This window comes from Suncus etruscus, chromosome 8 (assembly GCF_024139225.1).
Source record: "Suncus etruscus isolate mSunEtr1 chromosome 8, mSunEtr1.pri.cur, whole genome shotgun sequence".
NCBI lineage: Eukaryota > Metazoa > Chordata > Mammalia > Eulipotyphla > Soricidae > Suncus > Suncus etruscus.
The window spans coordinates 52,728,440-52,754,037 of record NC_064855.1 but is presented as its reverse complement, the minus strand read 5'-3'; the positions used below and the strand labels follow the sequence as shown (position 1 = coordinate 52,754,037).

The window sequence follows — 25,598 nt, the reverse complement described above, 5'->3', positions numbered from 1 at the left end:
TGACAGGAAGATGCCCTCAAATGAGTCAGTGTGGCAAGCTGTGCTTGGCTCTGGCCCATGAGTGACACATCACTTCCCCCATTCATAGTTATATAGTGCCACTTCTGTGCAGTTACCTTTTTAATTTTTTGGAGGGGGAAGCCCACATCTGGCAGGCTTGATGGGCAATATGGGAAGCCAGGGATCGAACCCAGGTCAACAGAGTGCAAGGTAAGCATCCTATCCTCTGTACTATCTTTCTGATCCCTCTATGTACATTTTTGGGGGCCACACCCAGCGGCACTCAGGGCTTACTCCTGGCTCTGTGCTTAAAAATCGCCACTGGCAGGCTCAGGGGACCAAATAAGATAGGGGATCAAACCACCGTCAGTTTGGGGTCCATGTTTGCAAGGCAAAGGCCTTATCACTGTGCTATCGATCTGGCTCTTGATGTAAATTTTAAGTAAAAACCCTCGCTCTTAACAGGAGGCAAATTGCTTCATTTTAACTAAACAGAAGACAGGCAGGGGTGGGGGGAGAAGAGAGATGGGGGCTGGCATTGGTATTGAGAAGGTTGTACTGGTGAACTGAAACCCAACTACAAAAATGTTTGTAACCATGGTGCTTAAGTAAAGATGTTATTAAAGATATTAATAAAAAAGAAAAAATAAGTAGAACTAAATAAATGACTGTTGTTAAAAATTAACTGGTGGTGTGGGAAAGATAGTACAGCAGGTATAATCCTGTCTTACAAGCAGTCGAACCAGGTTTGGTTCCTGTTATCACCTCTGGTTCACTGAGTACTACTGAGCACCTCTACGTGTGGCCCCAGAAGAAAGATGGTGTTTTGGATAATAAAAAAATGGAAAAAGAAAACCTGTAATATCTTAGTGCAGTTAATAGACAAAGTATTATTAGAAGACCAAGGGATAAATTGAGTTAGCAGCTGAGAAGGATCAAGGTTACACATGGGCAATTTCCAAATCAACAAGCTCAGAGAAGTTTGCTGGCAAATGTTACATTTTTAAGTATTTTAAACAGCTCAGGCCTTCAAGAAGACTTCAGGAGATTATTGCCATGGTTTTAAAGAAAGAGTTATTCTGCTTCCCCCAAAATCCAACATGGAGGACTAGGCAGGGAAATGCCAGGACACTGTCAGGGAATAGAAATTTATCTTGTCTACTTGATTAAAGGTTCAATGTAGAGAGTCAGAATAGGGCTAGATAATATAGGCTCTCATGTCACACAGAAAAATTTGAACTTAACTTGATAAGCAAAGGAACTCTTCTACATTTTAAATGGGGGAAAAGATATTATTAAAACTGACCTTTCCATTTTTCCAGTGCCAACACCAAAGCAATTTAAACTAGCACCAACCTCAAGATATAGAGCTTTTCATTTTGGTATATACATTATTATTCCCTCCAAATTGCAACCTTTTCTTTATAAATTAGTGACTTTATAAAATAGAGTATAGATCACAAGTTTGAAGCCAGAAAGACCTCAGTCTAAGTCCACACACAATAAGCTGCTACAGAAAATTTCACTAATTTCTTCAAATATTTTAGTGCCTGGTGAGACAAGATTAAAATGACAGTAGTGGAGAGTAGAAACAAACTCTTACAGAGAGAGAAGACAATTAGTAAATACATATGTGATACATTGTGGTAAAAACCAAGTTAGGGGTAGATTATAAAAGGGAGTTTCAAAAGGGAAATCCAAATGAAATAGAGAAATCTGGAGAAAGAACATAACAAGAAAAGTTCAAGGTGGGCTGGAGAGATAGAACAGTGGGTAGGGACAAGCCAAGAGTGATCCTAAGTGCAAAGCCAGGTGTAAGACCGGAGCACCACTCAGTGTGCTTCCCCACACCATCAAAAAAACCAAAACTAAAATCAAAACCAAAACAGGTCAAGGCAATATGTTAGTCTAGTTTTTCTTTTGTGCTTATTTGGTTTTTTCCTGTTTGTTTGGGATTTTCTTGCCTTTGTCTGTAAAATTGTTACCTGGTAACAGTTCTAGAAATTCTTCTAGAAAGAAGACAGTGTCACTATAGAGGTTTTTAGAGGAAAAGAGAAAGAAGGAAAAGGTATGGAAAAGGGGTTCAATCTGATATTGGTGAATAATATTAGCACCTTGGTGGGTATTCACATGTTTATTCAACTGTAAAGCTATACAACTGAATTGTGTATAGCTTTGTGAACTAATGTTAAATAAGAATAAAGTATGTATTTAATAACTGCTGATTCCATTACTAAAAAATAAGATGAAATAGTTTAGAAAATTAAATTAGTGTGGACTAGACAGTATAGTGGGCAGAGTGCTATCCTTATATGTGGCTGTCCTGGCTTTGATCCTTGGTACCTCTGACCTCTGAGATATGATCGATACCTGAGCACAGAACTAGGAGTAAGTCCTGATGACCACTGGGTTTGACCTTAAAAAAAAAATCAAATAGTTAATTCTCTGGCTTTCAACTTTTATGGTTACAGTACTCCTAATGAGAACATTCTTTCAACCTCTTCAATTCTGAAAGGACAACTAAGTAATCATGGGGTACAATAGCAAAACATTTCTGTGATACTAAGAAGTACTCATACATAGGGATTTATAAAATACATGTTCAGAAAATTTCCAAAATTCTAGCATTTGATTTTTAAGTATTTTTAAGTTCTTTGTAAGAGTACTATTAAATGGGCCAGGTATATTGTATATCTTACAAACCTATATGCATATTCTAAAAAATTAACAATGGTAATTTAATTTGGGGGAAATAATCTGAAGCATATACTATAAATGCTATTGATTTTAAATAACTGAAAAAATCTTCTGAAATAATTTGCATTGCTAATTTTGTATGCGGGGTTGAAAATATGTAAAATTATTTTGTCATATTTTAGAACATTAAGTTTTCCATCAAGAATATAAGAAGCATACTACAGCTCCTGGAAACCCTGAAGAACATTAGCTACTTTGTTTTCTCCAGTAATAAAGAAGTTAGTTTAGAATGTTTAAGGTGACAAAGTAATTAAAGAATCTGTTTGAATACTGCGCTTTTCTTTTACTTCTCCCGTTTTTTTGTTTTTTTTTTTTACTTTTTGAACGAACATGGCAGTGCACAGGATTTACTTCTGGCTCTGTGCTTCTGGATCACTCCAGGCAGGGTTCCAGGACTATATGGAGTTTTAGAGATGGAAACCAATTGGGGGCATGAAAGACAAGCATCTTATCAGCTGTACTATCTCTCATGCACACATTTGAATGTTTTTATGTTTGTTGTTGTTGTTGTTGATGTGTTTTAGTTTTGAGGCCACACCGGTGACGCCCAGGGGTTACTGTTGGCTTGGGGGAACCATATGGGATGCTGGGATTCAAAACATTTAAATGTTTTAACCTTAGCCCCTAAGGGATTTTGGGTCTGCTAGCTATTGTAGAAAAATGTCCTTCCTGTGCAGTGTAGAATGTTCTGAAGCAATTCCTTAGGTGTAAAACTGACTACCTACATTGGGAATTTCCTTAGAAGTAAAATTGTCCCGTTAGAGGTATTATTTACTCCTCTGTTCCGATTCATTTATAAATACTTACTTAAAGTTGATTTTTATGAGTCATGGATTCTCACATATAAAAGATTCATATCATTTTTTTTATTGTGGCTCCCTCTACACAGGAATGACTTCTTAATCAGATAAATTTAAATGTTGGGGCTTTGTCCACTCAAATTTAAGAAGAGTTTCATTTTCAAAAATTTAAAGCGAGACTGTGTCATTATCAGTCTTTACATCCAATTTACTTAAAAATAATCTGAAACAATACAAACCCTATTTCCATAGGAGAGAAATTCTTTAAGCTACCTCTCATTCACATTCTTCCTCAACAGTACCTTGGAATGAGGTCTTGGCTCTATTTTGACGAACAAGCTGTTTCAGAAGACAGCTATCTCAGTTCCCGATTAGAAAAGCAGTCGAGTCAAAATTCATTTTTTACTTAAAAGTACCATTTACCAAGGCAAATGGTCAACATGAAGTTAAACCCATTGGCCACCTCGAATCGTAGCAAAATCTGCAAACGCCATTTCAATGCTCCCTCACGTGTGGTCCGAAAGATCATGTCATGGCCGCTGTGCGAATAGCTGCGGCAAAATACAATATTCACTTCATGCCCATCCACAAGGGCAGAGGTGCAGGTGGTCCGAGAGCACTTATAAAGGTTAGCAAATCGAAAAGGTAGTCCAGATGTTCTGGAAAAAATAATACGACATCTACATTGAGCGGGTGCAATGGGAGAAGGCCAATGGCATGACTTGTCTATGTGGGCATTCACCTCAACAAGGTGGTCATCAGCAGGGCTAAAACTGGACAAGGATCGAAAAAAAGTTCTTGAACACAAAGCCTAATCTCGACAAGTTTGGAAAAGAAAAAGGCAAATACAAGGAAGAATTGATGGAGAACATGCAGGAATGAACAGGACTATTGTGCGGCCATCATCTTTTGGGGGGGGGGTCATACCCGATAGCTTTCAGGGGTTACCCCTAGCTCTACACTCAGAAATCGCTCCTGGCAGGCTCAGGGGACCATATTGGATGCCGGGATTAAACCACCGTCCTTCTGCGTGCAAGGCAAGCGCCTCCCTCCATGGTTATCTCTCCTGCTGCGGCCATCTTTAAACTAGGTCTTCAGCAGCATCCAGTGTATTTGAACCTTTTTTGTGAGGACTCCAAAACAATACTACTTCCTAATTTTATCTTCTACGCTTTACATGAATTTGATGAATAAAAAATGGAACATGTTCCCTGATTCCAAGAAGAAAAAAAAGTACATTTACAGGGACCAGGGTGGTGACGCAAGAGGTAGGGCGTTTGTTTGCCTTGTTTGATTCCCCCCAGCATCCCATATGGTTCCCCAAGCCAGGAGCCATTTCAGAGCACAGAGCCAGGAGTAACCCCTGAGAGTTACCTCAGCAGGTTGTGGTTCAAAAACCAAAAACCAAACCAAAACAGAAAAAGTACATTTCCTTCCCAAAATAATACATTTTCCACCGAAACTTCTCTTCCCTCCAAAAGTCATAGAACAAGCACAAATTTTATTTATTTATTTATTTATTTATTTATTTATTTATTTATTTTTCCTGCTCCCAATCGCTAAAACAGACTTCGGCCTCAATTAAGCACCAGGTGGGCCTAGGAGGCCCAGACCCAGCAGGCCCAGGGCAACTGCGAGGGCACCCGAGTTCCCAGATTTAAGGGGGAACGCAGGTGTCCGGGGCAGCCGGGTGATTCTAGAGAACCTGGCCGGGGTGGGGCCGGGGTGGGACCGCATTATTCACGGGGGCAGCCCCGCAATTGCCAAAAGGGACACCCCGTCAGGTTCCCCGGGTTTTGGGGGCCCGTCCGCGGGCCCCTCGGCACCGGCCCACCGGGGCTGGGCCCGACCCGGCGGAGCCACTTTAAGGCCGGCGGGGGGGCGGGGGGCGGGGGCGCGGGGGAAGGTGCGCGCGCTCCCTCCCTCCCCCGCCCTCAGCCGCCGCCTCGGGAGCCATTAGCGCCCCCGCCGCGTCGCGCCCAGCGCCTAGGGGAGCTTCCCGAAGCCGGCACGTGGGCCCCGAACCATGGCGACCCCAGTTATTCTCCCTAAGCCCGGCCTGGTAAGAGAAGGCCGGTCGTGGGCGAAGTGGGGGAGGCAGCTGCTCTGGTAGCCCCGGAGAAGCCCCGCGGCCCTCGAGGCCAGGCCGAGGAGGTGGCGCCCGCCGCGGGGGGTGGCTGCGCGTCGCCCGGTGGGAGGCTGGGGGGAGGGGCGCCATCCCCGGGCCCCAGGCTGGGGTGCGGCCCCCGCCGCGTCCATCCTTCCATCCATCCCCATCCATCCCCATCCACCCCCATCCACCCTCATCCATCCTTCCGTCCGTCACCCCACCCCACCCCCGGCACCGACCGACGTCAATTGCTCCGTCCAACGGCGTCGATGGAGAAAAGTGTGGAAGGTTGTAGTAAGACATCCCAGATGCCCCTCTAGATTTGTACCCCTCAACCTTTCCCATACTGATGGCTGGAAGAAACATTTGTCCCCCTAAAATCTCCCCCTCCAGACGTATGCCCTCAATCATTCCCATATTGATGGCTGGAAGAACTATTTGCCCCCCCCTAAGATCTCCCCCTCCAGACTTACACCCCCCCCCAACCCTTCCCATACTGATGGTTGGAAGAAGCATTTGCCTCCCTAAACCCTCTTCCTCCAGACTTATACCCCCAACCCTTGATGGCTGGAAGAGGCATTTGCCCTCCTAAATCTTCCCCCTCCAGACTTATACCCCCCAACCCTTCCCATACTGATGGCTGGAAGAAACATTTGCCCCCTAAAATCTCCCCCTCCAGACTTATACCCCCAACCATTCCCATACTTATGGTTGGAAGAGGCATTTGCTCCCCAAAACCTCCCCTCCTCAATCTTCTCCGTGAAACTCAAAAAAGCCACAGTCTTCTTGTACCACCCGCCAGTTCTCTGCCCTTTCTCAGAGGTACACTCATCTCTGTGACCAGTACAGATACAAAGATCTGGCGACTTTTTTAAGTAAAACCTCACCTATCTCAAAACAAAGCACACTGCTGCTTGCATTTTTCTTCTCCACCATGTACACCTGCCTTGGTAGAACTTTGAGGAGGCAACCTTCCGCGCGTGCAAGTTTTGTTACCCCTTAGCAATGTTCCATTCCGTGTACTTCAGTCTTTCCTCCTTCCATACAAGTTCTCAGAAATGAAATTATTCGCCACTTTGAACCAGTGGAGATTTTCGGAATAATTGTAAAAAAAAAAAAAAAATGGAGGCACCTATTTAATGACAAAAAAAAGATTATTTAAGGAACTCAGAATAAAACATCTCGATTATTCTAGCACTACATTAGTAATTATGGTTTCCTCTTAAGTGAGGAGCCCATAGACCTGATTAAATCCCTAACTCCTGAGGGGAATGGAGGCCAATTGCTAGGTTCTGCTCAGGGGTAAGAGTGACATAAATAACAATTCAACCAAATGCAGGAGTGGTTTGCTTTAAGTACTTTGGCTCCCGCTGTTACTAATGAAGGGTTTAGCCTGCCACAGGGACTGCAAATGAAAATCCAGTGTTTTTTAAAATTGTCAACTGACTGGCCTGCCTTGTGTGTTTTTTCAATCTCGAAAATCAAATGGAGTGGATAAAGAACATTGGTGATGTTCCATTGTAAAATTTTCCTTGCTTAAAAGGAAAACACTGAGAATTAACCATTGTGAAATTTCCCTTGCTTAAAAGAACAACACTGACAAATGTTAGTGTTTGCTCCTGAAAGGTAGATGCTTTTTTTTTTTTTTTTTTTTTTGGTTTATTTTTGGGCCACACCTGGCATACTCAGGGCTTAGTCTTGACTATGTACTTAGGGATCACTCCTGGTGGGCTTGGAGGACCATTTGGGATGTCTGGGACCAAACCCACGTTGACCATTTTTTTTTTTTTCGCTGTACCATCATTTCAGCCCTGCTGAAATAATCTTTTTAAAAACCTTTTCCAGTGAATATTGTTACCTTTTTTTTTTTTTTTTTTTTTTTTTTTTTTTTTTTTTTTTTGGTTTTTGGGCCACACCCAGTAACGCTCAGGGGTTACTCCTGGCTACGTGCTCAGAAGTTGCTCCTGGCTTGGGGGACCATATGGGACACCGGGGGATCGAACCGCGGTCCGTCCAAGGCTAGCGCAGGCAAGGCAGGCACCTTACCTTTAGCGCCACCGCCCGGCCCCATATTGTTACCTTTTTAATGTGATTTTTTTTAATTTTTATTTTGATCATAGTGGTTTACATAGTGTTGACAATAATATTTTAGGTACATATTTACATAAAATCAGGGGGGATTCCCATCACCAAATTGTCCTCCCTACACCTCCGTTTCTGTCCTACCTCCCATTTCCTCTTCCCTCACCCCAGGGCGGCTTTAATGTGATTTTTAAAAAATTAAAAATAAATAGTTCAAGTAGAAAAACATCTTTACCATTAAATATATTTTTCCATTTATATAATGTCCTGTGAATATTGTACTACACAGTTAAGGTTTTACAAAGTGGGAGCTAGAGCGATGACCTAGTTTGATTCCCCACATCTCGTATGGTCCCCTGCCAGAACCTGCCAGGAGCGATTTCTGAGTGCAGAGCCAGGAGTAACCCCTAGAGCTGTCTGGTGTGGCCCCAAAACCAAAAACAAACAAAAAAAACTATTTTACAAAGTGAAATATTGTATTCTAATTTGCTTAATTATTAACATTATAGGGTGCTGTGAAACTGATTAGTAGAAACTGGAAAGCCGCCTTGATCTGGAGAGCAGTTCTCTTCTGCTGTTGATTTCTACAGTTGCTTTCATCCCGGGACTCTTCCATAGCACCATTTAGTTTCACCCTGGAAAACTTTAGGCTCCTGTCTGTAGTGCTCTGAATTTCTGAATCTCTTTTCCACCACCCTGTCCCATAGTATGCCCTACAGGGTTTGTTCCTAATTTTCTACTCAAGATCACCTTTAAGGAATTCAGAATTGAGCCTCTGAGGGAATACTGTAATGTAAAAGATAGCTAGGAAAACCTCTAAGTTAGTTGCTGATGTCCTTCAAAGCTTACTTTTTCTCAGTGGACGGCTTTTCAAGGACTCTTCACTCTCTTACATGGACATATTGCTCCTCTTTATCTCTCCTTTTCTCATGAGGTTGGTCTTTGTGCTCGGCTGTGGTATTATTTGAGAAAATATGACAATAACTGTTAATCAGGCATTCTCTAAACATTTCTCCAAAAAGCAGTCTTGCCATGTATGTATTATCTGCCAGCTAAAAGTCACATATCCTAGTGACCGGTGGTCCATAAAGGGGGGGACCATATATTTATGCAAGCTCCTTGACTGTAGTAGGACCTAGCCTGTCTGCATTCCCTTGTATTTCCAGCATAGTGTCTGTCCTATTCACAACATCTGGTTAATGTATTAATTTAGTCTGTTTTGTTTCTGGGTCATACCTGTATGTGCTCAGGACATACTTCAGGCTCAGGGATTACTTCTGGCATGACTTGGTGGACTTGGTACTGGGGATCGAACCAGGTCAGTCTCATGCAAGGCAAGTGCCTTACTCATTATACTCTTTCCACATTTCATAGTAATTATTGTATAACTATACAATAAATATACTATATTAAATATATATTATATATAATTTATATATAAATATAGTATAACTCTTTATTCTCAAATGTGTTTCCAGTTTGGAAGGTAGCCACTAGATAATTAGTTAGCTTCAGTTAACCAGGCTAATTAAAAAACTATACAATCTCTCTTTGATCACTTGGTAAAAGGATGTTTCAGTGCCTGGTGTTTGGTGCACAAGGGGACTGTTGATATGAAAGATGATGTGTGTAGCTGTGTAGATATGGATCATGGGAGCTTAGAGTCCCACTTTGCTCCTAAAGTGCTCTTGGAAAGAAGAAATGTTTATAAAATAAAATGGAAGCACTCCAGAAGGAACTGAACATTCCCTACTGTAGAAATACCAACATTTAAAGCTCATTTCAAAGTGTTATGCTGTTTGTATTTTTAGAAGTAGGATACTTGGGAGACATTAAAGAAAAGAAAGCTAGTGATGTGGGTGAATTAGTTTGATTTTTGTTTGTTTGGGGCTGATACCCCACACTCTCAGGACTTACTCCTGGCTCTGTGCTTAGGGGTCCCACTTGGTGGACTCGTGGGGCCATATGAGGTGCTAGAAAACAAACCCTGGTCAGCTGTTTGAAAAGTAAACACCTTACCTTCCGTATTATCTCTCAAGCCTGTTTTGGTTCTTAATTTTCATTGGAACCAGGTGTGACTTGTGAATAAGGTTGACTTACAATAGTGAGTTGAATACATGTCAGCTTTCCTGTTCGTTTCAGGTACCATAGTACCATGTAGTGGATAGTAGAGGTATTTTTTCAGAGAGGTATTTTCAGCAAGTAAATATCTTGGGAGAAATATATGGGTATTCCAATTAAAAGTCCAAAGAGATAATAGCAGGCAAATGCAATTTACAGTACAGTATTTAATAGAATTCTGCTTTGTTTGAATAGTGCAGTTTCTCTCTGAACATTAAACTTTAAATTAAGAAAACAGATGGGATTTAACTTTTTTTTTGGGGGGGGGCACACCTGGCGGTGCTCAGGGGTTACTCCTGACTGTCTGCTCAGAAATAGCTCCTGGCAGGCACGGGGGACCATGTGGGACACCGGGATTTGAACCAACCACCTTAGGTCCTGGATCTGCTGCTTGCAAGGCAAACACCGCTGTGCTATCTCTCCGGGCCCGGGATTTAATTTAAGTAGAAGACAAAACAACAGTTCAAAACACATACATGAAGTGAAAATGTAGAGGTAAAAACTTGTGATATAGGCTGAATGTTAAACTAAAATTGATAAAAAGTGAGCCAGATGTGCTCCTCTGACGATGATTTGACTGATGTAGAGATCCTGGGCCAGGTATCCTTTAGATTTCTTTGTCCCTATTCACTTTTATAGCTGGCAAAGTGGATGAGCTCCATTCCTGGTGTTGGTTTCCAGACTTCTATAACTTCCAAGGAGCAAATGAAAGGCATTTCTGCTTGTGAGGAAATGAACTGTCCTTGGTTTAGAGTAAAATTTGTTCCTAGGCTCTGTGCTCTCCAACCGTCACTTCCAAGAACAAAAATATTTTCTTGAAAATTAAAAATATATAGGCAGTTAATATTGTCAGATACAGAAGGAATATAAATTAAAATTAGACTTAAAATGAATGGACATAAGTGACAAAATATGTGGGTACAATCAGGTGACTCTCAAAGGATTTTTCTTTTAGGAGAACTTGTTACAGTGGTGAAAATGTTTATAATTAAGCTTTCATGAAACTCATGTGCCATATGTAGGGATTGAATTCTTGATATGTGACTAGTATAAATATCACTAGCAAATTTTATTTGCAATTTAAACCATAATGTTTTTAAAGACTTTTTATGAAGCATTGCCAAAAAAGAAAATATTTAATTATATATTATTCTCTAGTTAGAAAGGTAAACTCAGTGATCAAAAATATTATATACACTTAATACATTAGAAAAGAGATAAAAAAAATTATTTAGATACCTCCCTAGTAGTGTTCAAAAGACTATATATACTGGGGTCAAGCCTGTGGCCTCTTTCCTGCTAGGAATATTCTCCAAATCTTTGCATTATCTCTCACACTCCAAAAGAGATTTTTAAAATCTTAAACAGAATTTACTCTGAGTAGGTAGACAAATTACTAAGTAATCTTTAAGGAAGTTTAAACATTTAATACCCACCTAAGTGGCTTTAGGTTTAGATTTAAAAAAACATTTCTTTTTGTTCTTGATCCACATGTGTTTGTGCTCACTGTTTACTCGTGGCTCTGTGCTTCAGGATCACTCTTAGCAGGGAATCAGGGGACCAGATAGAGGATGGATTGAACCATAATTGGCCACTGCAAGACAAGAACTTTACCTACTGTATGTATTATCTCTCTGTTTTCTCACATGTTTTACCTGAACTTCAAGAAGCAGATAAGTAATCAAGTCCGTGGGGATATTCATTGATTTAGCAATTTTGAAAAACAGTATGGAACTTCCCCAAGAAGCAATAGAGATATCATCTGGTCCCCAGTAATTCTACTCTTGGTATCTATTGAAATATGAAAACATTATTACAAAATGTCATGTCCACTCCAATGTACAGCATTATTTATAGTAGCCAAACTATAAAAATAACCTGAGTGCTTGTGGACAGATCTTTTTTTTTTCTGGTTTTGGGCCAACTCAGCAGTGCTGAGAGGTTACTCCTGGCTCTGCTCAGGGATCACTCCTGGCAGGCTCAGGAAACCATCCCGAATACCAGATATGGAACCCAGTCAGCTGTGTGCAATGGAAATGCACTGCCTACTGTACCATCCCTCCAGCTCCTGGATAAATGAATTAATAAAGAAGATATGCATATACAGTGGAATACTCCTTAGTTTTAAAATCATGAACGTTTTTTATTGCAATAAAGCAAAGAAACTCGGGGCTGGAGTGATGGCACAAGTGGTAGGGTGTTTGCCTTGCACGCGCTGACCTGGGATGGATTGAGGTCGTTTTCCCTGGCATCCCTTATGGTCCCCTAAGCCAGGAGCGATTTCTGAGTGCATAGCCAGGAATAGCCCCTGAATGTCATGGGGTGTTGCCCAAAAAAGCAATAAAGAAAGCAAGGAAGGGAGGAAGGGAGAGAGGGAGGGAGAGAGGGAGGGGAGGAGGGAGGAAGGGAGGGAGAGAGGGGATTGTGTGAAACAATATAAGTTAGAAGGCAAAATACAAATATTGGATGATTTCACCCACTTGGAATATAGTTGTAAAATTGATTACCAGAAAAAAAAAATCAGTGGACGGGCCGGAGAGATAGCATGGAGGTAAGGCGTTTGCCTTTCATGCAGAAGGTCATCGGTTCGAATCCCGGCGTACCATATGGTCCCCCGTGCCTGCCAGGAGCAATTTCTGAGCATGAAGCCAGGAGTAACCCCTGAGCACTGCCAGGTGTGACCCAAAAACCACAAAAAAAAAAAATCAGTGGACATTGACAACAAAATAAAGGTTAAGTAAGAGTGATGAATGTCCATAGAAGAAAAAAATGAATGGGATATTACAAAAGAGTGGTGAGTTTAAATATTTACAATACCCTCAGACTTCAATTTTTTTTAAATAGAACAACCCCCAAATCTTTGTTACATTTTCTAAGAAATAATATTAAAACTATTTCAATTTTTTAATTTCTAGTTAGAAAGATGAGCTCAGTGAAAGTAACAGGAATTATACACTTTAAAATCAATGCATTACAAAAGATAGATGAAATTGATCATATAGGGATACACCCAAACCACAGAGACTGGCAAGCATCACAGACAACAAAAACAAACAGTGCTGACATGGATTCAGAGAGAGGGACTCTCATTTACTGCTGGTGGGGATATAGATTAGTCCAGCCTTTTTGGAAAATAGTATGTATATTTCTCAAAAAACTGGAAAATGAGCTCCCGTATGATCTAGTCTAGAAGAACCACTCTAGGGATATACCCTAGGAATACAAAAACAATACAAAAATGTTGTCTGCAGCATGTTCATTGTAACACAATTGCCAAAATCTGGACCAATCGATATGCCTGACAACAGATGAATGGCTAAAGAAATATTGGTATACCTGTATAAAAGGAATACTACAGCTATTAGGAAAAATGAAGTCATGAAAATTTCTTATATATGGATGGACATGGAGATAATTATGCTGAGTTAAATGAGTCAGAGAGAGAGAGAGGGATAGAGATAAAATCTCACTCATCTGTGGGGTACTAGAAGTCAGTATGGTAATAATATATGGAGACAATAGATATAAGGGTCATGAGATCCAGTCTATGGTAGGATGATTGCCACAAAGTGAGGTGAGTGCAATAACAGTAGAAAAGGGTCTACTATGACAATGACAGTTGGAACTGATTACTCTGGACAAGAACAGGGTGTTGAAAGAGGATAAAGTGATATACATGGATGGCATTTCCTCATTACCAATATTGGAAACCACAGTGTCAAAAAGGAAAGAGAGTCAGAGAGAAGCAAAATGCCTGCATCAGAGACATGCTAGGTTGGGGTGGGTGGAAGGAAAATGGGGGACATTGATCGTGGGAAAGTTGCACTGATGAACGGTGGCGGTGTACATTTTAGGACTGAAACCCAACTATGAACATTTCTGTACCTTCAGTGTATAAATGAAGCAATTAAAAAACTTTTTTTAAAAACTTCTGTAAAAAATATGGGAGGATCATCATTTTTTTTACTTATTTTTAATTTCATTAACAACATTTTATACCCTCATTTTTATTGAGGTTCCATGATTTACAATATTATTGATGATAGTTTCTTGCAGATCAATTTGATTCATTTCTAATCTTTATTTAAACACTAATTACAAACATGACTGTAGTTGGATTTCAGTCACAAAAAGAACACCCCCTTTCACCAGCACAACATTCCCACCACCAATGCATGGTGAGAGTCACCATTTATGTTCTCAGTAAACTGATTTTCCACTATGATATATGACTGGGAAACTAGGCCATAATATTTCTGGTTTCTGACTAGAAAGAAACATAAAGGAAAATCAGTGGTGAATGGTATTTGTAAGCATAACTTTTTTGTTTGTTTTTTTGTTTTTGGGTCACACCTGGCAGTGCTTAGGGATTACTCCTGGCTCTACACTCAGAAATCGCCCCTGACAGGCTCCAGGGTCCATATGGGATCCCGGGATTCGAACCACACCGTCCTTCTTCATGCAAGTCAAATGCCTTGCCATTGTGCTATCTCTTGGGCCCAAGCATACCTTATAAAAATAGCTTGATCTTCAAACTCACTACCTATATTCATAAGTATTTAACACCCACTTTTGGACTACCTAAATATACTGAGATTAGTTAATAAAGTTCTGCCATGAGGTACTTAGAGCTGACTAGTCTTTTGTAGTAAATCATCGTGTTTCTAATATTTATTAGTTTCATACATTGCTTTCATATATGGCGTTTTCTCTGTATTAGATTATAAAATCTCTGCTGCTTCTGTTTTCTTCTTTTTTGCAGGCACATATTGACCTCTTACTTACTGGTGATATCACTGTTCAGTACCTGACTGATACTGTCCAGAGAGGCTTTGCAGGTGTAGCCAAAGTCTCCATCACCATCAGTGAGATGAAGAAGGTACCGGCACTCTGGGATAATAGAACTTTCAATATCGTTTTCCTGAAGATGACTTCTTTACCAACCACTGAGGAGCTGGAAGCTGTTGATTCAATTAGGTAAACTTCTAAAATCTTGACTCTTTGTCTTTAAAAAGTTATTGCTATAGCTTATTTTTATAAATATCCTTAAAAGATACTGTTTTTCTGTAATTTTCAAGAGGAGGCATATTTTAATGGGCAGAATCTACATGCATATGTTTTTGTCTCCAGACTGACATATTATAAAAATGATCTTTTTAACTTAAAATTCAATAGGGGTTGGTTCTAATAATAATTATGGGAATCATTTGTAGCAAATGCCTTCATTCCATAGGTACTCTTTTATAATCAGTACTTAATTGGCACCTATTTTTCAGAGTTCATTAATTATTACTGCAGATACTAAAGTAAGTGAGCATATTTTGCTTTGTGTTATGTTAGTTGTAGACTGAAAGTGTCTCTTACAAGATACTTCCTCACCTGAAAGAACTATGGGGATATCTGGGTCCATTGTATCTTAAATAGCCCAAACCCCACTGCTCTTGCTTCATCTGGTAGCTCTGTAGAAGTTTCTGTTCTGTTTGACCCACTCAGTTTCAGAGTGTAGTCTAGTGGTGGGAAATTTGTCTCTTCTAGCCTGTCTTCTTGGGCTATTGAGCCATTTAGAATGTTTTTAATTGGTGAGAATGTGTTCCTCTTCTATGGAAATACCTAAGAAAGTGTAATTATAGGTAATGAACCATATTAGGACTTGTCATAATTATAGGCAGGTCTTTCTGGACTGTAGGAGAATGTTCATAGATGAAAATTGTGATCATTGAATCAAAATGTACAAGTATATTGTTAGGGCAAGGAAAAGGTCAGAGGACAGGAATCAAAGCATTTGCTTTGCATATATGCAACCCCAGGTTCTATTTCTGGCACCACAAATAGTCCTGCCTTAGAGCCAACACTGTAACTATGGTATACCTCAGTTATTTTCCCAAAAACATTTTTTATATTGGGGATGGAGCAATAGCACAGTGGTAGGGCATTTGCCTTGTACATGGCCAACCCAGGACGGACCTGGGTTTAATCCTGGCATCCCATAATAGTTCCCCGAGCCTGCCAGGAGCTATTTCTGAGTACAGAACCAAGAATAACTACTGTGTGCCAAAACCACCCCCCCCCAAAAAAAAACACATTTCTGATATTGTAGCATGTGGTGGACTGACCTAGAAAGTGCTCCTTTGACCCATAGTGTATTCAGAGCAGGAAATGTAGAACCTTCACTGTCACTGTGACATATTCTCAGGACTTGAGTATGTCTTAACATAACTGCCAGCTGCAAGTGAATACATGTTTTCATTTTTATTGACAGTCTTCATTTTCTTACTGAAATGCCTTTTTAATTAAATAAGTAATAGTAATACTATATATATATGTATATGTATATATATATATATATCTCATAACAAATCACAAAGTCTGAAAAGGCCACACCAATTAAATCTGTCTGCATTTAACTTACAGATAGTATAATGGATAACTGTCCTTAAAAAGGCCAAATACTCCAAATGACACTGACTTTGTTCCTTGAGATTTATTATGGCTCTAAAAGAAGTGAGTTTAGAAATTTCTTCCATGCTTTCGAGGGACTTTAAGAACCTTTAGTCATCTTATTAGAAGCTTAGTAGAGGGCCAGGGTCAGAGGAGGGCACTATTACAGTGTGAGTGAATATTATATTTAACAATATCTTGCTTGTTGAAGTAATCAGTAAATAGTTCTATATTTTTTACATAATTGGCATCTTATTTAACTATCTGTAATATTTGATCAGCCTCTGTCCTCCATAGGAAACCATTACAGATACTTACTCCTTGCTTAATGACCTACCTGTTTAGCGACCTCTCGCACTTACGACCATCTCTTCACCATTATTTTATTTTATTTTATTTAACTGTCTTGTACACTCTGCAGTACAGTACTGTGGTTTTTTGTGCTTTAATGTACCTACTTTACTAACTTTATGTTCTGTAATACATTGCAAGTACTGTGTGTAAATTATACAACCTATGCAAATTAAAACAAGTGGAAGTTTTCAGGTTGATCTTTCTCATTATTTTACTTATTCAGAATACTGTATTGTCAAGTACTATGCATATACTGTACTACTGTATACAGTACATGCAGTTCCTCACTTAACTTCACTTAATGACCAAGTGGTTGAAATGGAACTTGGTCGTTAAGCGAGGATTATCTGTATTAATATCATGGCCATATCCTTTTCTACTATATACCTCCATAATCTATTATACCAAAACAAAACCCTTCCTCATGAGAGCCATCAAGGAATACATGTTTAACTTTTCTGTCTTGTTTTATACATACTGCATACTCATAAATGATGCTTTAAGTACTTTAGAATATTTTGTTTGGGGTTGGAGAGATAGTACAGTGGGTAAGGCTGTACACAGCTGAACTAGGTTCGATTCCCAGCATCCCATATGGTCCCCAGGGAACCACTAGGAGTATTTCCTGATTGCAGGCCAGGGGTGACCCCGGTGTACTGCCAGGTGTGGCCCAAACCCCCCACCCCAAAAACATTAAAAAAGAAAAAGAATATGTTGTTTTTCTTAAGCAGTTTCACCTGTTGTTTTTGAATTCTGGGTCACAATAATACTCTGGCTCAAATGCCATTTTTAAAACTAATTTCAATACTTTATTTTTTGTTTTGTTTTTTGGGCCACACCCAGTGATGCTTAGGGGTTACTCCTGGCTATGCACTCGGAAATCACTCCTGGCTTGGGGGACCATATGGGACCCTGGGGATCGAACTCGGGTCTGTCCTGGGTTGGACACGTGCAAGGCAAGCCTCCTACCTCTGCGCTATCGCTCTGGTCCACCAAAACTTAATATTTATCAAATTATTAGACATTTAAAATTACTACATTCTTACATGTAATAAACAATTTTACCATTTTAAAAAAGTCTTATTTGTGATAACATAATGGACTTCCAGCTACTCCTAAGCAGTCTTGAGAGTTTCAGTAAGTGTGTGGCTAGTTTTCTTCTCCAGAAGGAATACCTTCTCCAACCGCTTTTTACTTCTGTCTCTTGCTCTCTGATAATTGGGCTTAATGCATATCTAAGATATAATCACCATACATCCAGAGATATGTTATTAAGTGCCTGGATAAGATAGGTATCTTTAAAAAATAAACACAAAGCTAATATTAAACTTGAATATTAGCGACATTTTTATAAGCATTAACTGTCCAATCAGTATTTACATTTTTCTGCTTATGATTTATTTTTGAAGTTGTGAATTCATAGAAATAAAGTTTAGTTTTCCTTTACCTCTGTTATTATTTTATCTTTATACATATGTGTTTTTAAAAGGTGTCATTTTTATAGGAATTTCTATATTCTGAGTTTTGTGGGTTTGCCCATATGCCATTATTTAAAATAGTTATCATTAAATTGATTAAAAATTGATGGATAAATTAGACTGGATAAAATTTAGGCTCCATTTTTTTAAAGCATGAATAAAGGATATTTTATGCTTCACTGATTTTAGATGTTACTTTCACAATTTTATATATTAATGCCACCATTTTAATTTTAAAAGAAAATACTGTACTTCCTTAATAAACCGAATGGAAGAATTTCAATTTTTTGGGTGATGATTTTGCTTTATTTTTACTTTATTCCTCTCAGATTTCACAAGATGAAAAATAAACATTTGATGTTTGTTTCTATAATTCCTGAAAATTTTGAAGGTATGTGTCTATTGATATATAATTTTTCTTTAAATTCATAAGATCAATATTTAATACAGGGATTCTTAGATTGTTTTGCAGGGTATGGAGCTGATATTAATTTAACTGAACCACTGACCATGGAGAAAATAAGTATTGTGGTAAAATACTGGAAAGCATATTTCTCAAATACTGGTGAGTGATATTTCCAAATAATTGAAAATGTTAATTAAAATTTTTTTTAAAATGCTATATTCAAAAATGTTTAAGTTGGTTTTCCATTCATTCTTTTTCTTTACTAAGAATTCACTATCTGCTGTGTTCAATAAGATCCTATTCTTATTAATAGTAGCCTAAAGATATAAGTATAAATAAAATAAAAAAATATACTTTCTACCTATGAAGGGAAAATTTAGTTCTTTAGGTATTTATTTATATTGTATTTCACATAGACAAATACAGTGCAGTGGTAGATTTAGGGATTTTACTTTTCGTAGCCTTGCTATTACCTTCCTTTCTTAATCGTTAAAAGGACTAAGGGACTGGAGAAATTGTACAGCAGGCAGGGTGCTTGTCTTTCATGCAGCTAACCTATGTTCCCTCTCCAGTATTCCATATGGTCCCCTTGTCAGGAGTAATCCCTAACACAGATCTAGGAGTAATCTCTAGCATAGCTGTTTTTGTCCCTCCAAACAAAACAATATAAAATGAAATTAATCATGTCGCCTAGCTGATGGTTGTTTATAACCATGGGCTACTAACTTAAATTGTATACTTTCTGCTTTGTCATTTACTTGCATATAATTATTTTACTTTTTAAATTAATTATGTGATGAACCTTTCTGTCCCACATTTTTTGTACTTACATAGTTTCAATCCTTCAGTTATCCTTGAAATTTCTAAACTCTTCACTTATATTGTATTTTTCATATTGCTAGTATCTAAGCTACTTAAAATTAGTTTTTTTAATGGCTTATAAAAGGACAGGCTCCAATTCTCAAATCAATAATTATTGGAATCATTGTTGGTCTGTATTATGCATCGCTTTTGTAAGTCATTTATGTTTCCATAAATTCAAATTCCAGATGGTATACATACTTTCTTAAAATTTTTATTGTAATTAAAGAATATGATTACAATAGTATTAATGCTTAGGGTGTTGGTATACAAAGTTTCTGTACAAAACTATTATCAATGTGCCCACCTTCCTTTTAAAATATTCATGGAATATTCATGAGTCTATTTTATAACATTTTATTGTCTTCCAACTTCTGCAGTTTAAAAATTTTCCTATAAATGACTAGCCATGGCAACCAGAGTTCTTTTTAACCTTCTTATTTAAATCTTTGTAGAAATAGACTGGCTGGCTATGGCCACCTGTCTAATATCTACTCTGTCTTATTGGTTACAAAACACTCTGCCTTATTGGGTACAATCTTGTCTTCTTCCAGTCATCTGATGAACAGCTGGAAAAAAAATAGCCCAGCAAATTCAGTTTTGATATAGCTGTCTACTGATGATTTAAATTTTCTGTCTCTGACATTGAAATTTGCTTTAAAGAAGATTAATAAGTGAACTAAATTGAATATATTTACTTAAAGCACATCTATATCTATTCTAAACTTTTCTTGGAAAATTATGTCTTGGGAAAAATAATATATAATATTACAATTTTGCTATCTAATCTGGCCTGTCTACTGTGTCATAGATCAAAATCTAAAAATTGTCTTCTGTTTAAAAGTATATACTATTTTGTAAATTTTGCTCAGTAAAAAGTGACAACTGCTTTTGGTTAATATATGTGATTTGATTAAGTCTAATATGTGTGATTAATTTCACCAGTGATTTCACAATGAAGATGTTTTCTATTTTAAAACTTTTAGTTAAGAGTGAAAATTCTCGGAACCTTGGAGAACTTGAATTGCCCTGGCAAAATTCCTGCAGTGAACAATTGGAATATTTTTCTACTGATATATTGACTTGGTTAGTTTTTATTTTTCATAATAGCAATTAGTTATGTATTTTTGTGAACAATTTATTGCATGGAACACTTACTAAAGTGAGTTTGTTTTGTGGAAGAGGCATACAAATTTTTTTGTAACTCAAAATCCTGTGCATAATGTAAATATACAATGTAGAAGTGTTCAACTTATTATAAATAACTTAATACTCAGTTGACCACAGGAAAGTAGGTAGACTTATGAGATATAAATTTCCCATCACTGGGTATGTTAGAATCTGGAGTACTGTAATCAAAATTAGATGATAGCAAAGACATTTCAATCATTTTAGAAACAATTGAGTCTGGGTTCAGTCACACAGTGCCTACAGATCCCTGAGCACTGCCAAGAGTGATCCCTGAGTGCAGAGTCAAGAGTATTGTCCATATGTGGCCCCAAACTAAACAGACAAAAACATAGTTGTGGGCCAGAATGAATGATAGCAGATCAGATAGGTTTCTGTCTTGCACATGGCATAAGTGGGTTCAGTCCTGGGCATTCAGTATGGTGCGCTAAGCCTGCAAGGAATAATTTCTGTTTGTAGAACCGAGAGTAAACCCTGAGTGCTGTTGAGTATTGCCCCAAAACAAGCAACAACAAAACTCAAAAAGATAGTTAAGTCTTTTCTTCAAATAAAAATTTAATATAAAACCACAGAACTTAAACACTGTTTAAGCCAGGGGTCTCAAACTCGCTGCCCGCGGGCTGCAAATGGCCCTCCATACAACATTTTGTGGCCCTGCCCTAGAGGAATCTTTTTTTGTTTTGTTTTGTTTTAGTTGTTTGGGTCACAGCCCCCAATGTTCAAGGCTTACTGACTTTGCACTCAAGGATCACCCCGACTTTGCCTCCTGTGGCCCTCAGGTAAATTGAGTTTGAGACCCCTGATTTAAGCTATTACTCATCTGCCACTAAAATTCCTAAAATTCTCCTAATGTCTTTAGAGTTTATGAACCTATTACTCCCAGTTGTTTAAAGCAGTGCCTTAATTTTTTCTCTATTATATTTTGAAATCTAATTAAATTATTATAAGAAGACTTAGTAACTACTTCTTGTTCTAGTTGACCTTTTGGTTACTACATTTGTTTCTGAACATGATGTGGCTTCAGCTATACATTGGTGTCTAAATTGGTGTGTTCCTATGGGGATGATGGCATTAAAAAAAACTAAGTTGAAAAAAAATTATGTTGTCCAGGAATTTTAAGGTCTATTGCTGATTCTGCGATTTTAGTAGAGTATTTCTACAGCTGCTTGGGCTTTCAGTAAAACAAAGGTGGGATGAGGGTAGATGGTGCCAACATTCACTCTAAACTGGTGGTATCAATTCAAAAACCTGCATACCTGGAGTTTTGGTCAGAATGGTGACTGTGCAGAGAGCTGTGGATGCGTAGTGAAGGTGGGCCATTGGCAAAATGATGATTCTGGGTAATGGGTGCAGTAGGCATCACTTCGGCACACTTGACCCACATTCTCCTAGCAAGATTGCTGGCTTTTAGCTGTGTGACTGGTGTACCATATAAAGTTTGCTTTACATCTCTTTCTAGAACAGAGTGAGTCTATGGAAGTTGTTGGGTTTAGATATGGTAACTAAATTTTCTATATTAGATTTTTAAGTTTTTAAATTAGGGCACCATTTTTTTTATTTTTAAAAATATTTTATTGAGGGGCCGGGCGGTGACGCTAGAGGTAAGGTGCCTCCCTTGCCTGCGCTAGCCTTGGATGGACCGTGGTTCGATTCCCCCGGCATCCCATATGGTCCCCCAAGCCAGGAGCAACTTCTGAGCGCATAGCCAGGAGTAACCCCTGAGCGTCACCGGGTGTGGCCCAAAAATAAAAAAAAAAATTTTATTGAAACCATTGTGATTTACAAAGTCCTTCATAGCCGAGTTTCAGACAATGAAATCACAATGAATCAGAGCCAATCCCACCACCAGTGTCCATCTCCCTCCACCAATGTTCCCAAGTGCATCCCTATACCACCCTTCCTGTCCCCCAGTGTAAAGGCCCATTTTAAGTTTAAGATTTCTAACATTTGGGCCTCTTGATTCCATTGTTGCTACTGTTGGCTTGGTATTTAGTTCTGTCCTTTTTTAATACTACCAATGCACCTGAGACCGCATGGCCCCTGACACCCATCCTTTCATATTTGTGTTTCTCTTCTTCCATTCAGTTTCTTTTCTTCTCCTTGCTATACTTTGGGGCCAAAGGTGTTTGAGACAGCTCCTTTTTAGACCATTGCATTTCTTCATGCATTTATTCTAAATACAACGTATAAGGGATATCATTCTGTATTTATCCTCCTCCTTCTGGCTTAATATAATATCTTTCAGTTCCATTCATGTTGTTGCAAATTGTGTGATTCTTTCATTCCTTACAGCTGTATAGCATTCCTATGTACCACATCTTCATGATCTACTCATCTGTTGTTGGACATCTGGTTTGATTTCTTAGCTATTGTACTGAGTACTGAAGTCAGTAGCGATATGCATACATCCTTTTGGATGAATGTTTTTACTGTTCTGGGGATAGATAACTAAAGAAGGATTTCTAGGTCATATGGCAGTTCAATTTTTAGTTTACTGAGAACCCTCTATACTGATTTTCATAGGCAGCATTCCCATCAGCAGTGGAGGAGAGTTCCTTTCTCATCACATCCCTGTCAACAGAGATGGTTCCCATTATTTTGTGTAAGATGACATGTTATTGTTGTCTTGATTTGGATTTCCCTGATCATAATTGATGATGAGCATTTTTTTCATGTATCTGTTGGCCATCTGTTGGTCTTCCTCAGAGAAGTATCTGTTCATTTCCTCTCCCCATTTTTTGATTTATTTTTTAGGTTTATGGAGTTAATTTTTGTGGATATGTTGTATATCCTAGATACCAAACATTTATCTGATGTCTTAAATGCAAAATATTCTTCAATTCAGTGAGCTGTCTTCTAATTTTAGCCCTTTTTTTTTTTTGCCATACAGAAACTACCATTTAAAGTTTCTCATAATTGAATTTCAGGCATACATCATTCCAACACTAATCCTACTACCAATGTCAGCTACTTTCTTTTTTTTTAATTTTTCTTTTGTTTTTTGGGCCATACCTGGCGGTACTCAGGGGTTACTCCTGGCTATACACTCAGAAATCACTCCTGGCTTTGGAGGACCATATGGGACACTGGGGATAGAACCCAGGTTTGTCCTGGGTCAGCAGCATGCAAGGCAAATGCCCTTCTGTTGTGCTATCACTCTGGCCACTCTATTTCTTTATCTAAGTTCCCCTTCACTTCCCAGCCTATTTCCTTTAAAAGCACATTTTTAAGTTTGGTTATTGTCGTTTGGTTATTTTTAAGTTTGGTTATTGTCGTGCTTTCAGTGTTGTTTGTTCTATTGTTCAGATATATAGCAATATCACGCCACTACCCCACCAGTGTGCTGAGGTCCCTGGCCCCTTATCTCTCGTAGCCCCATCTTCCCATACTGTTTTGTTTTTTTTTAACTTTCTTCTCCTCATTTTTATCATCTATGGTCAGGGTAATCTAAGTGTGCCCACTTTGTTTTCTTGTATTCCCTAGTTCTGTTATTCTAGATACCACAGGTAAATGAGATTATTTGGTATTTGACCTTTTGACTGACTTCACTCAGGTATTAGAACTGGCATTCAAAATAGACAATTGAACTAACCATATGCTAAGAAAAACTTAATTTGGTCTTTCTCAATAAAGAGATAAATTTTTACTACTAGTAAGTGTAAGTAAATTTTCAAATCAAATTATATCTTATGGACTAAAGGAAAACTATGATTTTATAAGATTCTTAAAAAAATATTGTTGATTTAAATTATTCAAAATACTTAATAGAAATTTTAAAAAATGGTGGAGCTAAAAGATGTCTTAAATATAGGGGAACTACTCTTTATTGACCTAAGTATAACTTAGTCCTTTTTTATTTTTTGTACTTTTTATAAATCACCTTTAGATAGAATCTTTTGATTTGGAATTATACCAGATAAAAGAACTGAATTTGTATATTTGGGATTCGTTCAGTTATAGAATTTATGATAACATAAAATTATTTGAAATAAAATATGCTCCTTCAGGGCCCGGAGAGATAGCACAGTGGTGTTTGCCTTGCAAGCAGCCAATCCAGGACCAAAGGTGGTTGGTTCGAATCCCGGTGTCCCATATGGTCCCCCGTGCCTGCCAGGAGCTATTTCTGAGCAGACAGCCAGGAGTAACCCCTGAGCACTGCCGGGTGTGGCTCAAAAACAAAAAAAAAATATGCTCCTTCAAAAACATAAGGTAACATGAATTGACATTTGATGTTTAATAATCCTTTGGATGAAGCAAGAGACTGAGAAAGTTTGATTAGTATATATATACTTATTGCTTAATATTGCCTAAAGATTTTTTTCTTCATGATATGATTTTCTCTTGTTTCTAGTTCTGAACCTCTAAAAACTGACACTCAGTTTGAAATAGAGACTCCATTGTCAGATTTTAAGAAAAACAAAAAGATTTCTCTTCATTCAAGCAAGGAAAAGCTAAGAAGGTGAATTTTGAAACAAGCTCTTTCTAGCATTATTTTTCAGGAAGATATTACTTTTATGAATATCGTTGTTTTGCAACATTGTTAAAAGTCTATGTAAAATTAGAAATCTGGCAGTTAAATTTATGTCATTGACTTATTTAATAAATAACTATATGATGTGCTGGAATGAGAAGGAAATCTGAGATAAGAAACTCTTGCTTTAAAAGTCTTATCCTAGTAACTAAACTCTTTATAAGTAGGCTTTTAAATAGAAAATTGCATTTTGATTAATTTCATCATGCAGATGAATACTCAGTAACTACCAGTAGGAAATTTTAAGAGATACTGAAAATATATGGGACTGGAGCGATAGCACAGTGGTAGGCCATTTGCCTTGCACATGCCTGACCCAGGATAGACCTTGGTTCAAACCCCGGCATCCCATATGGTCTCCCAAGCTGGAGTGATTTCTGAGCACATAGCCAGGAGTAATCCCTGAGCATCACTGGATTCGGCCCAAAAACCAAACAAACAAAAAAAAAGAGAGCAAGATACTGAGAGAACA

At 38.3% G+C, this 25,598-nt stretch overlaps 1 protein-coding gene across 1 annotated transcript in view; it reads left to right on the top strand.

The window, feature by feature from the left end:
• Window positions 1–10,422: 10,422 nt before the first annotated feature.
• The window catches only part of SOHLH2 (spermatogenesis and oogenesis specific basic helix-loop-helix 2), a 32,563-nt gene continuing 17,387 nt past the window's right edge, over window positions 10,423–25,598 (top strand). Inside the window, exons 1-6 of the mRNA XM_049778465.1 lie at window positions 10,423–10,470; window positions 14,633–14,847; window positions 18,470–18,531; window positions 18,601–18,705; window positions 20,394–20,493; window positions 24,947–25,054. Of these exons, the coding sequence (XP_049634422.1) occupies window positions 10,423–10,470; window positions 14,633–14,847; window positions 18,470–18,531; window positions 18,601–18,705; window positions 20,394–20,493; window positions 24,947–25,054 (638 nt within the window). The remainder of the gene's footprint in view (window positions 10,471–14,632; window positions 14,848–18,469; window positions 18,532–18,600; window positions 18,706–20,393; window positions 20,494–24,946; window positions 25,055–25,598) is intronic.